Here is a 15602-nt window from a genome sequence, read left to right as displayed (position 1 = left end):
CTTCTCCAGTGCCCTGCAGAGTGGGGGAACTGGGCTGAACTGGGGCCAGCGTCAAAGCCGTGGGAGGGACCAGCCAGGTAAGGGGCTGGGTTCCCCACTGTTGGGCCTCATGGCGTTAGAGGGATCGCAGGGACAAGGCCCAGGGGGCTGCTGGGAGTTTGGAGAGGGGTCCGTGTTCAGCTCCTGTCTCCCCACACACGGTTCTGATCCAGAATGGCCTGGGTGCGAGACCTTCCCCTGGCTGGTGCCGAATGGCCAGTGTTTGCTGGGAGGCTTTGGACCCGGCAGCTGCTCCCTGCTTCTCAGGGAGGTTCATCACTGGGGCAGTGCTGCTAGCCCCAGAAATTTAGGGCCTGGGCCCCACAGCAGATCACTCTGCACCCCATCCCTTGCCCTGCCTGAGAAGTGGGGGGCACTCTTGGCCAGTCCTTGGCTGCTAGCTAATGCCCGTCAGAGCATGGACCCATCCCCCTAGGGACGGGGTTGAGACCCCCAACCTCATGTCACACATAGGCCTGCTGGGTGCTGGCAGTAGGGCAATCCCTTCCCTGCCAGGGACTGCGGGGGAGGCTCTTGGGGCAGAGATGGGACCAGCGGGGCATCCCTGGCACAGCAGGGGAGCAGGTCCGTAGTCCTGGCCTAGAGAATCCGTTATCCACCCCTTATTACCAGCTGCCCAGTCGAGGCACCAAAAAGAAACTGTGTGATTATAGGTGACCTATCAAGTGGCACATAGTGAGATTCAGAGCAACATGGCTGGCACAAAGGGCTTGGTGAATGGGGAGGGCTGGCTGGGAGCGGGGCACTGACTGAGTCACTGGGCTCCCACAGCCAGAGGAATCTCAGCCCTGGCCTTGCACCACCCCAGGGCCCCAATCTCTGATGAGGCCTTGCCCACCTCCCCGGCAAGAGGCCCAGCAGTCCTGGTCACTCCCAGGACTAGAGTCACTTGTATTCCAGTCACTCAGTTCATCCCTGGGGTTGCGATGTAGCCACCTCTGGGGTGGGATGCAGGGGCTATTTATACAGGGATCCTTTGCCCAGCACTGAGATGCAGCCACCTCTGGGGTGGGACGGAGCAGCTCTTTAACAGCCACACAGCACAGTAGATGAGAACAAGTGAAGAATCCCACACCTAGTTGCACTGCGCTGCACAGAGCGTGGGGAGCTGGGCCTGGCCCAGACACCAGGCTGCGCTGCACATGGGCTCCTTCGTGACAAGCGCTCAGGAGCTTAGATTTACAACCCCCAAAATAGCACAAATTGAGCACTATGCTGGGGCCAGCACAGACTATAAGGGGCGAGCGCCCCCTACTGGGTCCTCCCACCCCACTCACTGCAGCCCCGAGCACCACACTGGGGCCAGCAATGGCTGTGCAGGGAGAGCACCTCCTGCTGAGCCCCCAGCACAGCCTGTGGAACTGGGCTTCCTCTGAACATCCCCCATCCAAATCCTGAGCCGGTCTGGCCCCCATAAGCTCCATCCATGCAGAGTAAGGGGACTGGCACCTGGAATTGCAAGCTCAATAGCAAGGATTTCTGATGACTCTGTAAACTCGGGGGGGAGGGGGAGTGGAGAATTGCTAATATAGTTCCTATGTTTGAGAAACGGAAAAAAACGTGCTCCAGGTATCTACAGGCCTTTTAATTTGACCTCAACTGTCTGCCAGGTCTTGGGACAAATTTTGAGAGAGAAAGTAATAAAGGACATAGAGGTGAACGGTAATTGAGATAAAATACAACCTGGTTTTACAATCGGTCGGTCCCGCCAGGCCAACCTGATCTGTTTCTCTGCGAAGATAACTGAGGTTTTAGACAAAGGAAATGCAGTAGATCTAATCCAGCGATTTTTGATATTTAACACTATGCTAAATACTAAATTTAAACCCTATTGCCTAAAATGAATTTACCTTTTCTCACTGCTTTTAAATTAAGACTAAAACACAGCGGGTGGCAGGGCTCGGGGCTGACAACCCTGTGTGTGCTCCCGGCTGATAACCCTCAACATGGCTGAGCTCTGCCTGACAACCCCAGTACAGGGGTCGGGGCTCCCAGCGTCCTGGATGCCCCAGCTCAGGGCTCACAGCCCCACTCCTGGTTCGGGTCAGGACTCGCAACCACACATGGCAGTCAGACTCGGGGATCACAGGCATGATTCCCTGTCAGGGTTGGGGCTCACAGCCGCGCACCGGGGTCGGGGCTCACAGCTGCGTGCCAGGGTCGGGGCTCACAGCCACGCACAGGGGTCGGGTCGGGACTCACAGCCACGCGCCAGGGTCGGGGCTCGCATATGCGCACCGGGATCAGGGCTTGCAGCCTCGCGTCCCTGTCAGGGTCGGGGCTCACAGCCCGGCGCAGGGGTTGGGACTCACAGCTGCACGCCCGGGTTGGGGCTCGTAGCGCCGCAGCTCCACACAGGGGTTGGGTCTCACAGCCATGCGTCGTGGTCGGGGCTCACAGCCTGGCGCAGGGGTCAGGGCTCGCGACCCCCCCACATAACCGGGTTGTGACCCCCAGTTTGAGAACTAATGATCTAATCTATCTGGATGTCAGTGAGGCATTTGATACAATTGGGAAATTATTAGCTCAATAGGAGAAGATGGGGTTTAATATGGGAATTGAAAGGTGGATAAGGAACTGGTGAAAAGGACCTGGGGTTACAGCGGATGAGAAGCTGGATATGAGTCAGCAGTGTGCCCGTGTTGCCAAAAAGGCTAACAGCATATTGGGCTGCATTAGTAGGAGCATTACCCGCAGATTGAGGGAAGTGATTATTCCCCTCTATTCAGCACTGGTGAGGGCCTCATCTGGAGTATTGCGTCCAGTTTTGGGCCCCCCACTACAAGAAGGATGTGGTCAAATTGGAGAGAGTCCAGCGGAGGGCAACGAAAATGATTAGGGGGCTGTGGCACATGACTTACGAGGAGCGGCTGAGGGAACTCAGTTTATTTAGTCTGCAGAAGAGAAGAATGAGGGGGGATTTGGTAGCAGCCTTCAACTACCTGAAGGGGAGTCCAAAGAGGATGGAGCTCAGCTGTTCTCAGTGGTGGCAGATGACAGAACAAGAAGCAATGGTCTCAAGTTGCAGTGGGGGAGGTCTAGATTGGATATTAGGAAACGCTATTTCATTAGGAGGGTGATGAAGCACTGGAATGGGTTACCTAGGGTGGTGGTGGAAGGAAAAGTTCCACAGAACTGAAGAGAAAGCCAAAGCCTCCCCAGAGAGGACTTCCCTACTCAGTACACATGAGGGCAGACTCCAGGGCCCTCACTCCCCTTCCCCACAGCCCTTGGAGGGCTGGCAGCAACAGGACAATGGCAGCACGACCAGACATGCTAGGGCCGGAGGGACCATAGGTGGCGCCACTTTGGATTTGAATTGGTGGAGCCCCTGGGTCGTACTGGGAACGGGCTGGCTCAGGCACACAAGTGCTTATGGTCTCAAGCAAAGCTGTCTCCAAAGCACGTCCCCAGGCGATCACTGCCAGCTGCAGCTAGGCCCAGGGGAGGGGACGTGTCCTAGCCCACACTCCTGTCATTGGGTAACTAAGCCCACCGTTGGCACCACTCTAAGAGGGCAGCCCATGGAGTTCACAATACTCCCTGCTGGAAGGGCTTCATGTCCCAACATGCTGTGCTTCACCCCAAGACGGAGGTGGCTGAGGGAACCTGAGACAAGGTCCATTTCATGCAGGTTGGACATGGCTCTCGGCTCGGACAAGCCTGCAGCCCAGGGAAGGCAGCACTCCCCAGACTGACCTTGATGGTCTCATTGGAGCCGGTGATGAGTGCAATGAAGAGGCTGAGCACCATGTAGGTGAAGAGACTGATGAAGGTGTAGAGGTAGAGCTGGCTGAAGAGCCACACCAGGTAGCTGTTCTGTTGCATCTCAGCGAAGGTCACGAACATATCATCCCCATTGATGAGGGAGAAGAGGCATTCGGACACCATGGAGAGGGAGCGGAACTGCACATGGGACAGAGAGAGCCAAGCCCCTGAGTACAGTATGGCCAGGCAGACCCTGGAGCTAAGCCACATGGGGAGCTGGAGCAGCGCTGCGTGACCATCTAGGCTCAATGTATAAGTAGGGGCATAGCGAGCAGATCGAGGGACGTGATCGTTCCCCTCTATTCGACATTGGTGAGGCCTCATCTGGAGTACTGTGTCCAGTTTTGGGCCCCACACTTCAAGAAGGATGTGGATAAATTGGAGAGAGTCCAGCGAAGGGCAACAAAAATAATTAGGGGTCTGGAACACATGAGTTATGAGGAGAGGCTGAGGGAACTGGGATTGTTTAGCCTGCAGAAGAGAAGAATGAGGGGGGATTTGATAGCTGCTTTCAACTACCTGAAAGGGGGTTCCAAAGAGGATGGCTCTAGACTGTTCTCAATGGTAGCAGATGACAGAACGAGGAGTAATGGTCTCAAGTTGCAGTGGGGGAGGTTTAGATTGGATATTAGGAAAAACTTTTTCACTAAGAGGGTGGTGAAACACTGGAATGCGTTACCTAGGGAGGTGGTAGAATCTCCTTCCTTAGAGGTTTTTAAGGTCAGGCTTGACAAAGCCCTGGCTGGGATGATTTAACTGGGAATTGGTCCTGCTTTGAGCAGGGGGTTGGACTAGATGACCTTCTGGGGTCCCTTCCAACCCTGATATTCTATGATTCTATGATTCTATGGCAGCACAGCTACCAGCAACACAGATCTTCCCTCTTCATAGCAAAAGGCCCTAAGCTCTATCCGGCCATTAGCCCCCTTCCCCAAATGGGTGCAGAGAGGGGAAGGGACTAGCCAACATCCCCCAGCAGGGTAGCAACAGGAACAGGCCCCTGAGGGCTCCCATTTCCTGCTTGCCTCACTTTCTCCTGCCTCTCTCGCCACCCGCTGCTTAGCGCTGCCTGACCAGGAGCAGAGGCTCTGGCAGAGCCAAGCCAGGCCGAGCCGAGCCATGGGCCAGAGGTTCTGTTGTAGCAGCCTCACCTGGCTCCAGACCCTATGCTGCACTAAACAGGGCAATAGGACAGAGAGGGTGATTCCTCGCTGCTGCTACCCACTGGTTTTAAAAGCAGTGAGAAAAGGTAAATTCATTTCAAAAGGTTTTAGTTGGGGGCTGAAGGTGACGGCTAGTGGCGTTCTGTTACTCTCTTTGTTGGGCCTGTCCTGTAGCAGGTAACTTCTGGGTACTAAAACTAAAACCTCTCCAACGCATCATCAAGGATCTACAACCTATCCTGAAGGACGACCCACCACTCGCATAGATCTTGGGAGACAGGCCAGTCCTTGCCTACAGACAGCCCCCCAGCCTGAAGCAAATACTCACCAGCAACCACACACCACACAGCAGAACCACTAACCCAGGAACCTATCCTTGCAACAAAGCCCGTTGCCAACTGTGTCCACATATCTATTCAGGGGACACCATCATCGGGCCTAATCACATCAGCCACACTATCAGAGGCTCGTTCACCTGCCCATCTACCAATGTGATGTATGCCATCATGTGCCAGCAATGCCCCTCTGCCATGTACATTGGCCAAACCGGACAGTCTCTATGTAAAAGAATAAATGGACACATATCAGTGGTCAGTGGAAGCATGTGACTAAAAGAACTAGGCAGAGGAAAAGACGGGCTAGTGAAGGAGAAATAGAGCTTCAGAATAGGTTTGCAGAGTTGGAAAATGAAGAAGGGGCTCAGCAGGTAGTCACTGAAGGTGACAGGGCAAGGAAGAAGAGAAGAGCGGTTAGTCCTATAGGAAAAGGGGAAGAGTTAATGGAGATTACACCAAATATGAGCCCCAGGAGGATACAGGATGGGTTAAAAAGGATTACAAGGGAGAATGGGAATGGAAAAAACTTGCAGCCAGAGGGAACAGGGGATAGACTGGAGAATAGCACCGTCACTAGGAAAAGGCAGGTCTATGTGATTGGGGACTCTTTATTGAGAAGAATAGATAGGCCTGTAACCAGAGCTGATCCAGAAAATAGGAGGGTGTGCTGTCTTCCAGGTGCTAAGATACGGGATGTAGACCTGAGGTTAAAAAGGATTCTAAAGGGAGCGGGAAAGAATCCCCTAATTATCCTTCATGTGGGAACAAATGATACGGCTAGATTCTCACTGGAAAGTATTAAGGGAGACTATGTTAGGCTGGGGAGGACGCTTAAGGAAATTGAGGCTCAGGTGATCTTTAGTGGGATTTTGCCTGTTCCTAGAGAAGGGCAACAAAGGTGTGACAAGATTATGACTATCAATAGATGGCTTAGGCAGTGGTGCTATAAGGAGGGCTTTGGGATGTATGGCCATTGGGAGGCATTCATGGATAGAGGACAGTTCTCTCGGGATGGACTTCATCTGAGTAGGGAAGGAAATAGACTTCTAGGATGGAGGCTGGCACAACTGATTAAGAGAGCTTTAAACTAGGAATTTGGGGGAGATGGTTGGGAGATGTCCAGGTAATCTCCACGCCAGAATTTAGCATAGAGTGGAAAGAAAATGAAGTAAGAGTGGATACAGCTGTAGGTAGGAGGAAGGGCAGTGTAGATACAAGTCTAATAGGTTATACTGGTAGTAAAATAACCGTGCCTAATAGGGTACAGAATGTGAGTGAGGACAAACAGCAAAAATTAAGATGTTTGTACACTAATGCAAGGAGCCTAGGTAACAAAATGGAGGAACTAGAGTTACTGGTGCAGGAAGTGAAACCAGATATTATAGGTATAACAGAGACCTGGTGGAATAGTCGTCATGACTGGGCTACAGGTATTGAAGGGTATGTGCTGTTTAGGAAAGACCGAAATAAAGGTAAAGGTGGTGGAGTAGCACTGTATATCAATGATGAGATAGAATGTAAAGAAATAAGAAGCGATGAAATGGATATGACTGAGTCTGTCTGGGCAATAATTAAATTGGGGAAGAAAACTATTAGAGCCTCCCCTAGGATAGTGCTTGGGGTGTGCTATAGACCACCGGGATCTAATTTGGATATGGATAGAGCCCTTTTTAATGTTTTTAATAAAGTAAATACTAATGGAAACTGTGTGATCATGGGAGACTTTAACTTCCCAGATATAGACTGGAGGATGAGTGCTAGTAATAATAATAGGGCTCAGATTTTCCTAGATGCGATAGCTGATGGATTCCTTCAACAAGTAGTTGCTGAACCGACTAGAGGGGATGCCATTTTAGATCTGGTCTTGGCGAGTAATGAGGATCTCATAGAGGAAATGGTTGTAGGGGATAATCTTGGCTCAAGTGATCATGAGCTAATTCAGTTCAAACTGAATGGAAGGATTAACAAAAATAAATCTGCAACTAGGGTTTTTGATTTCAAAAGGGCTGACTTTCAAAAATTAAGGAAATTAGTTAGGGAAGTGGATTGGACTGAAGAATTTATGGGTTTAAAGGTAGAGGAGGCCTGGGATTATTTTAAATTAAAGCTGCAGAAGCTATCGGAAGCCTGCATCCCAAGAAAGGGGAAAAAATTCATAGGCAGGAGTTGTAGACCAAGCTGGATGAGCAAGCATCTTAGAGAGGTAATTAAGAAAAAGCAGAAAGCATATAGGGAGTGGAAGAAGGGAGGGATCAGTAAGGAAAGCTACCTTATTGAGGTCAGAATATGTAGGGATAAAGTGAGACAGGCTAAAAGTCAAGTAGAGTTGGACCTTGCAAAGGGAATTAAAACCAATAGTAAAAGGTTCTATAGTCATATAAATAGGAAAAAAACAAAGAAAGAAGAAGTGGGACCGCTAAAAACTGAGGATGGAGTGGAGGTCAAGGATAATCTAGGCATGGCCCAATATCTAAACAAATACTTTGCCTCAGTCTTTAATAAGACTAAAGAGGATCTTAGGGATAATGGTAGCATGATAAATGGGAATGAGGATATGGAGGTAGACATCACCATATCTGAGGTAGAAGCGAAACTCAAACAGCTTAATGGGGCTAAATCGGGGGGCCCAGATAATCTTCATCCAAGAATATTAAAAGAATTGGCACAAGAAATTGCAAGCCCATTAGCAAGAATTTTTAATGAATCTGTAAATTCAGGGGTTGTACCATATGATTGGAGAATTGCTAACATAGTTCCTATTTTTAAGAAAGGGAAAAAAAGTGATCCAAGTAATTATAGGCCTGTTAGTTTGACATCTGTAGTATGCAAGGTCTTGGAAAAAATTTTGAAGGAGAAGGTAGTTAAGGACATTGAAGTCAATGGTAAATGGGACAAAATACAACATGGTTTTACAAAAGGTAGATCGTGCCAAACCAACCTGATTTCCTTCTTTGAGAGAGTAACAGATTTTTTAGATAAAGGAAACGCAGTGGATCTAATTTATTTAGATTTTAGTAAGGCGTTTGATACTGTGCCACATGGGGAATTATTAGTTAAATTGGATAAGATGGGCATCAATAGGAAAATTGAAAGGTGGATAGGGAATTGGTTAAAGGGGAGACTACAACGGGTCCTACTGAAAGGTGAACTGTCAAGTTGGAGGGAGGTTACCAGTGGAGTTCCTCAAGGATCAGTTTTGGGACCAATCTTATTTAATCTTTTTATTACTGACCTGGGCACAAAAAGTGGGAGTGTGCTAATAAAGTTTGCAGATGATACAAAGCTGGGAGGTATTGCTAATTTAGAGAAGGACAGGGATACCCTACAGGAGGATCTGGATGACCTTGTAAACTGGAGTAATAGGAATAGGATGAAATTTAATAGTGAGAAGTGTAAGGTCATGCATTTAGGGATTAATAACAAGAATTTTAGTTATAAGCTAGGGACGCATCAACTAGAAGTAACGGAGGAGGAAAAGGACCTTGGAGTATTGGTTGATCATAGGTTGACTATGAGCTGCCAATGTGATATGGCTGTGAAAAAAGCTAATGTCGTCTTGGGATGCATCAGGAGAGGTATTTCCAGTAGGGATAAGGAGGTTTTAGTACCGTTATATAAGGCACTGGTGAGACCTCACCTGGAATACTGTGTGCAGTTCTGGTCTCCCATGTTTAAGAAGGATGAATTCAAACTGGAACAGGTACAGAGAAGGGCTACTAGGATGATCCGAGGAATGGAAAACTTGTCTTATGAAAGGAGACTCAGGGAGCTTGGCTTGTTTAGCCTAACTAAAAGAAGGTTGAGGGGAGATATGATTGCTCTCTATAAATATATCAGAGGGATAAATACCAGAGAGGGAGAGGAATTATTTAAACTCAATACCAATGTGGACACAAGAACAAATGGATATAAACTGGCCACTAGGAAATTTAGATTAGAAATTAGACGAAGGTTTCTAACCATCAGAGGAGTGAAGTTTTGGAATAGCCTTCCGAGGGAAGTAGTGGGGGCAAAAGATCTATCTTGCTTTAAGATTAAACTCGATAAGTTTATGGAGGAGATGGTATGATGGGATAACATGGTTTTGGTAATTAAATATTCATGGTAAATAGGCCCAATGGCCTGTGATGGGTTTTTAGATGGGGTAAGATCCAAGTTACCCGGGAAAGAATTTTCTGTAGTATCTGGCTGATGAATCTTGCCCATATGCTCAGGGTTTAGCTGATCGCCATATTTGGGGTCGGGAAGGAATTTTCCTCCAGGGCAGATTGGAAGGCCCTGGAGGTTTTTCGCCTTCCTCTGTAGCATGGGGCACGGGTCACTTGCTGGAGGATTCTCTGCTCCTTGAGGTCTTCAAACTACAATTTGAGGACTTCAATAGCACAGATATAGGTGTGAGGTCTTTTTTAGGAGTGGTGGGTGAAATTCTGTGGCCTGCATTGTGCAGGAGGTCAGACTAGATGATCATAATGGTCCCTTCTGACCTAAATATCTATGAATCTATGAATCTATGAATCAGACGTCAAGAATTATATGATTCAAAAACCAGTTGGAGAACACTTCAACCTCCCTGGTCACTCGATTACAGACCTAAGAGTTGCAATATTACAACAAAAAAACTTCAAAAACAGACTCCAGTGAGAGACTGCTGAATTGGAATTAATTTGCAAACTGGACACCATTAAAATAGGCTTGAATAAAGACTGGGAGTGGATGTGTCATTACACAAAGTAAAACTATTTCTCCATGTTTATTTTTCCCCCCAACTGTTTCTCACATGTTCTTGTCAACTGCTGGAAATGGCCCACCTTGATTATCACTACAAAAGGTTTTTTGTTTTGTTTTTTTTCTCTCCTGGTAATAGCTCACCTTACCTGATCACCCTCCTTACAATGTGTATGGTAACACCCATTGTTTCATGTTCTCTGTGTATATAAAATCTCCCCACTGTATTTTCCACTGCATGCATCCGATGAAGTGAGCTGTAGCTCACAAAAGCTTATGCTCAAATAAATATGTTAGTCTCTAAAGTGCCACAAGTCCTCCTGTTCTTTCAGCAGGCTTCAAAATGATTCTCAAAGGGAGCATTGGAAGCCCCATTCTTTCAGAGCACTAATGTGGAGTGGACAGAGCACTAGCTAACACAACAGGTTTACACTGAATTGTTCCAGTTTTGTTTGCTGAGAGAGCAGGGCTGGAATAGCGGAGGGTTGCAAGTCAGCTCTGAGGGGCACTGGCAGAGCTGGGGGGGGGTGAACCCCATCTGCAATCACAGGGGCACGGCTGCAAGTCAGGATTGAGGGGTATCGGCAGAGCTGTGAGAGAAGAGCCAGGGGTAGGGAGATGCAGTGGCATGCTGCAGGTCAGGATTGAGGGGGCAAAGTCTGCCCAGGCCTTCGCTTCGAGCAGAATACAGCACCTCGAGCAGCGTTGCCACTCACTGGGACAGAGCTCTCTCGCTACATGCTGCGTGCGTCTGCACGCAGGCATCACTCACATTGTATTTCTGGAAGAAGCTGAGATAGCGGATGACCCCGACCCAGACCAGGAGTGTGGAGGTGCCCAGAAGGATGCTGCACACGTTGTAGCTGGCCAAGTTCTGCAGACACAGACACAGACACATCAGGCGGCCCCGCCCTTCACAGCAAACGTGCCTCCCATCATTCACAGGAGCTGACGTGCTTAGTATCCCGGACTACCCAGCACTCACTACCATTCTGCCAAGGGCTGTGGTGGGTTCTCCATCACTGGCAATTTTTAATTCAAGATTGGAAGTTTTTCTAAGAGCTCTGCTCTGGGGAAGTTCTCTGGCCTGTGCCAGACCACATGATCCCAATGGTCCCTTCTGCCCTTGGAATCTATGAATCCATTACAGCCAGGGGAGCAGAATCCAGCTGACAGCTACCAGCAGGTGGACAGGAGAGCCCGAGGAGCAGCCATACAAGACAGTGAGGGCAGCCCTCAGCCCGTTATGCATTTGGAACATGATGGATTGGAAAAGATCTGCATCAGGAAAGGCCTTGCAGCCTCTGGAGTGGGGAGGCAAGCGAGGGGAGGGCAGGGCAGGTCAGCGAAAAGCAACAGGACCAATCAGAGGGGAGAGGAGGAGACTGATCACTCCCAAGCCTGGCTCCAGGACAACAGCAGAGTCTGACCATCCTAACCCGGCCAGGGGTCCCCTTTGGGATGGGCCAAGGGCCAGAACAGGTTGGGCTCAGGACAGGGTTGGCTCGGAACCTGGCATGGTTTCCCAAGGGAAGGGAGGAAGCCACTCGGGCCCTTTTAAACTAGGCAAAGACCTGGCACAAGTACCTAGTGACTTGGGTCCCCTACGTTACCGTCTGTGGCGGGGAGGGGCTGTACACTGGAGGGGGATCGTCACTCAGGGCCCTGTATGGACCTGCGCAGACCAGGACTTCACTAAACACTCAGATGTGCTCAGTAGGCATGATTGTTCCCTCACTCCAGAGCATGGGGACAGCAGCAATCCGGCACCCATATGGAGCTGTCGGGCCACCCAGTCTCAGAGTGGGTCCTTCCCTGTCCCTCTCTCCCTGCTGGGAACAGAACAGGCAAATGGTGCCTCAAGCTCTGCAGGAGCCTACAGAGCCACAGGATTACTGCACTGATCTTACAAACAGCCCTGAGTTAGGAGGGAACATGACCCCAAGGCAGGAGGTTTGGCAGTGCCCACATCTGCACCTAGGCTGGGATCTCCATGCCCAGCAAGCTGCCAGCTCTACAGCCAAAGTCACTTGTCAGTGAGGCTATTGGCTGCCTCTCTGTTTTGTGAAAAGAAAAGGAGTACTTGTGGCACCTTAGAGACTAACCAATTTATTTGAGCATGAGCTTTCCCATTGAGCGCCCTGGCCTGGGGCCGCTAGGGAGCTGGTTCCTCTAGTTCCTCCATGAAAATCCCCTCAGGCTGCAGCTATTAACAGCTCTGGCAGGGGGCAAATGGTGCATTCCCAGAGGACCAGCATCTTCCTCTTCTCCTCTGGCCTGACTGAGCAGGGTCCTTGCCCCTAACCCTATCAGGGAGGCACAAGGAGGAATCCCAGCGCCCCAGCCACAAGAGAGCAGCCGCCACCTGCTGGGAGCGAAGGTGTGGCCTTCCAGTGGCTCTGCACACCCTGCCAGTGCCCCTGCCCTGGCAGCATTCCCAGGGTGCAGAGGAGATGTTTTATCAGAGAGATTCTCTGGGAGGGTTCCCCGGCACAGCCCCATGGGGGAGAGGGGGAAGAGCACACACAGGAATGGATGCTTGGCCATCCCTTCACCTTTGACTCAATTCTGATCTTCATGATGGTCCCAGACACTGTCAGGACATCACTCACCACCAGCAGGATGTACCAGCCATTCACAAACTCCATGCGGTCTGACAGGGAGACATCCTGGTTGTAGCGTCTCTGAAAGAAATGGCCCAGCTCCTGCAAGCAGGATGGAGAGCGGTGATGGACCCACAGCAGGGACAACGCTCCCCAGACAGGTGGCTGAGGTGGACTCCCAAGAGTCCCTTGGGGATGTTTGGTTTGGAACATGGCTGCTGGGCAGAGAAGGCCCAGGTGGGAGCAGCAGGGCCCCATCTCCCAGAATCCTCACCTTGCAGAGGGAGAAATAGACAAAGCAAAACTCCCAGCTCTGCCCAGTGCTCCAGGAGAGAGAGATTTTCACCTGGCTCAAAATAAAATTCATATGTGCCCTTTTCACCAGGTCAGAACATCACGTTCTCTCACTTCACTGGTCTCATGCTCTGCTCACCTCCAGGGCAACTCAGCTGGGAGCAGCAGGTTCCAGCCTCTGACAGCTCCATCTCAGACTGACTGAGGCATTCCACCCCCAGAGATGCCCACGGCCCTCAGCCTTATTCAGTAGATGTGTGCCTCAAGGGATTCATAGGAGATGCCCTGGGAACCCTACCTCCTGCCAGAGAGACCCAGCCTCAAAGGGGATCGCTGCAGCAGGCACAGCCTTACACCCAAGTGGAGGCCCATCATTCCTGAGAGGCTGCAGGAGTGCAAGGGGCTGTGCTGTCAGAGCTTGATGTTTGCCTAGTGGCACTCGAAGGGTTCATGCTGGTCAGCCCAGCAGGCCAGGCCAGTACTCACATGCTGCAGCATCAAGCCCCGGATGATGGAGCGGGCACACAGGATGAAGGACAGCACACAAACAAGGATCACAGCCACGTCAAAGAACACGCGGAAGGTGTTGTCTCCTGGAAGAGGCAGTGGATCTCCTCAGCAAGGGAACACCAAGGTGGCCAAGCGGAGCCCAGAGTACGGTGTAGGACAGCCCCGGTGGAGGAGAAGCAGCGAAGGAGACAGGCTCCTCCACAAGAACGGAGTGCTCAGGGGTCTGAGAATGGAGACAGCAGCGCCCGGAGCCCACATGCCACACCGGCCAAGAACGCCCAGCAGAGAGCAGCCACCACCATCAGCCTGCTAGACAGCAGGGGTGACACCCAGTGCCCATCCTGAAGCCAGGATTTTAGTTACGTGGGAGTGAGGAAGTAAGGAGTAGGCGTGTCTGCTCCGATCACAGGAGCGGTGCATGGTCTTCCATGGACACCTGCCCTGAGTCATTCAGAGATCACTCCAACGCTGCTGAACAGATCCCTCCACCTGCCCAAATCATCCCCCGGCACAGATCTAGCTGAGGAAGGCTCAGCCCAGAGGCGAGGTCACATTTGCTGTGAAAGGGGGCGTCTAGAATGGACAGGCCTGAATGGTTCACAGCAATGCTAGCGCAGCCAAACCAATGGCCCTTCCAGTTAGCAGTGGTGGGGGGGGGGGAGGAAGACTGCCCCCCATTCTGTCTGCCCTTCCCACCCCCTACCTCGGCCATACACGCTGGGGTCCTTGCACTCTTTGATGTCAGCTTTGTTGTCCAGGCTGATCTTCACCCGGCCACTGTGAGCCTTGTTGTCAAACGTGATCTGGTGAAGGAAGAGGAAGACTGCTACTGCACAGCGAGGAGGGAATGGGATGGCCAGGAACCTCTCTGGCTGGATAGTCCTCACCAGCCCTGCTCCTGCCGCAGGACTCTCAGTCCCTTATTATAGTCCTGCTCTGCCAGGCAGCATGTGCCAGCAGCACAGCTGGGTCTCACACTGACCCTCTGACGGAGAACCTGCTCAGCGAGCAGCCATGCAGAGAGGGTGCACCTGGCAGCCCCGCAGGCTCAGGGAGCCCAGCTGGGCTCCTCCTGGCTCTCTGGGAAGAGTTCTTGGCTCAGACGCATGAGCCAGTTGGAATCCAGCTCCTGAGCTGGTTCTGCAGGGGCAAGAGGAATGAGCAGCAGCAGACTTCGTTGCTTGAGTCAGCAGGTGGCACTGTGGAGCAAGGGCAATTTCACAGTGTCTTTCCAGCTGAGAGCCCCACTAGAACTGCACCACAGCCAGAAACCTTGGCCTCCTCCCTGGCTCCCTCCTCCTATGTCACGGCTGCTCACCACCCCAGGGACTCAGCCCAAAGAGCTACCTGCCCTCGCTTGCTGGCCCAGGGGCACATCGCTCGGAGGAATTCAGCCTGACCACTCCTTTGCTCAAGAGCGAGCGTTCCCTGACAGCGAGAGCGACCAGGCTGTGGGGTGGTCTCCCAGGAAGAAGGTTGTACAGGCTAACGGCTTGTCCATCTCTAACTCATCCCAAACTCCCATGCTTCCCTCAGGCAGCTGCAGACCTAGGGGAGTGCTGGCTATGTATTTCTCTGGCGCAAGCAGGTGCAGCTCAGAGCTGGGCCAGGGTTACTCACAGTGATGGTGAAGGTGTAGCAGTCCGGGATCTCATTGTTAATGATCGTCTGGATGTTGATGGCCTTCAGTTTAAACTGGATGGTGACGTTAATGAGCCTGCAGGAGACAGTGATCAGACTAACAGGACATCTTCGGAATGGAATGGACCATACCATTCAATCACTCCACGAGGGAGCTGCTCTTCACAGCTAGAAACTCAGCACCATACTGCCCTTTTCGGCCCAAAGCTACACAGGCCACCCCCCCTTAAGAAGCTGGTGTTGGCCCAATTTACAGATGGGGAAATAGCAACTTAGCTGAAATCACGGGAGCAGTGGCAGAGCCAGGAGCAGAACCCAGAATTCTGACTCACTGCTCCATCCCAACCACTTGATAACACAGCCTAAAGGGAAACCAAGGTAATGTCTTTACACTGCAGCTGAACATGAGCGCCTAGCACAATGCTGTAGCCAGAAGGGCTAATGCAATCCTGAGATGCATAAGCAGGAGAATCTCAAGTAGGAGGAGGGAGGTTTAACCTCGT

The 15602-nt window shown here is 51.2% G+C and overlaps 1 protein-coding gene across 1 annotated transcript; it reads right to left on the bottom strand.

Moving 5' to 3' along the window:
- Positions 1–3268: 3268 nt before the first annotated feature.
- MCOLN1 (mucolipin TRP cation channel 1) lies at positions 3269–15439 on the bottom strand. Its single transcript, XM_073319216.1, has 8 exons — positions 15432–15439; positions 15079–15175; positions 14162–14261; positions 13435–13541; positions 12607–12756; positions 10824–10925; positions 3760–3966; positions 3269–3298 (listed from the first exon to the last, which is right to left on the bottom strand). Exons 1-8 carry the CDS (start codon positions 15437–15439, stop codon positions 3269–3271), a joined length of 801 nt encoding a protein of 266 aa, XP_073175317.1.
- Between the last annotated feature and the right edge of the window lie 163 nt (positions 15440–15602).

Source organism: Lepidochelys kempii, chromosome 20 (genome assembly GCF_965140285.1).
Source record: "Lepidochelys kempii isolate rLepKem1 chromosome 20, rLepKem1.hap1, whole genome shotgun sequence".
Taxonomy (NCBI): Eukaryota; Metazoa; Chordata; order Testudines; family Cheloniidae; genus Lepidochelys; species Lepidochelys kempii.
This window is presented reverse-complemented; position numbering and strand designations above follow the sequence as displayed.

Bases quoted from the DNA above. Each gene is read 5' to 3' on its own strand.
- MCOLN1 (XM_073319216.1), bottom strand. The intron at 3,967-10,823 runs GTGAGTGATGCC...TCCCATGTGCAG, and splicing joins GCTTCTTCCAGAAATACAAT to TTCCGCTCCCTCTCCATGGT. The intron at 3,299-3,759 runs GTCAGTCTGGGG...TGTTGCTGCCAG, and splicing joins GCTCCAATGAGACCATCAAG to CCCTCCAAGGGCTGTGGGGA.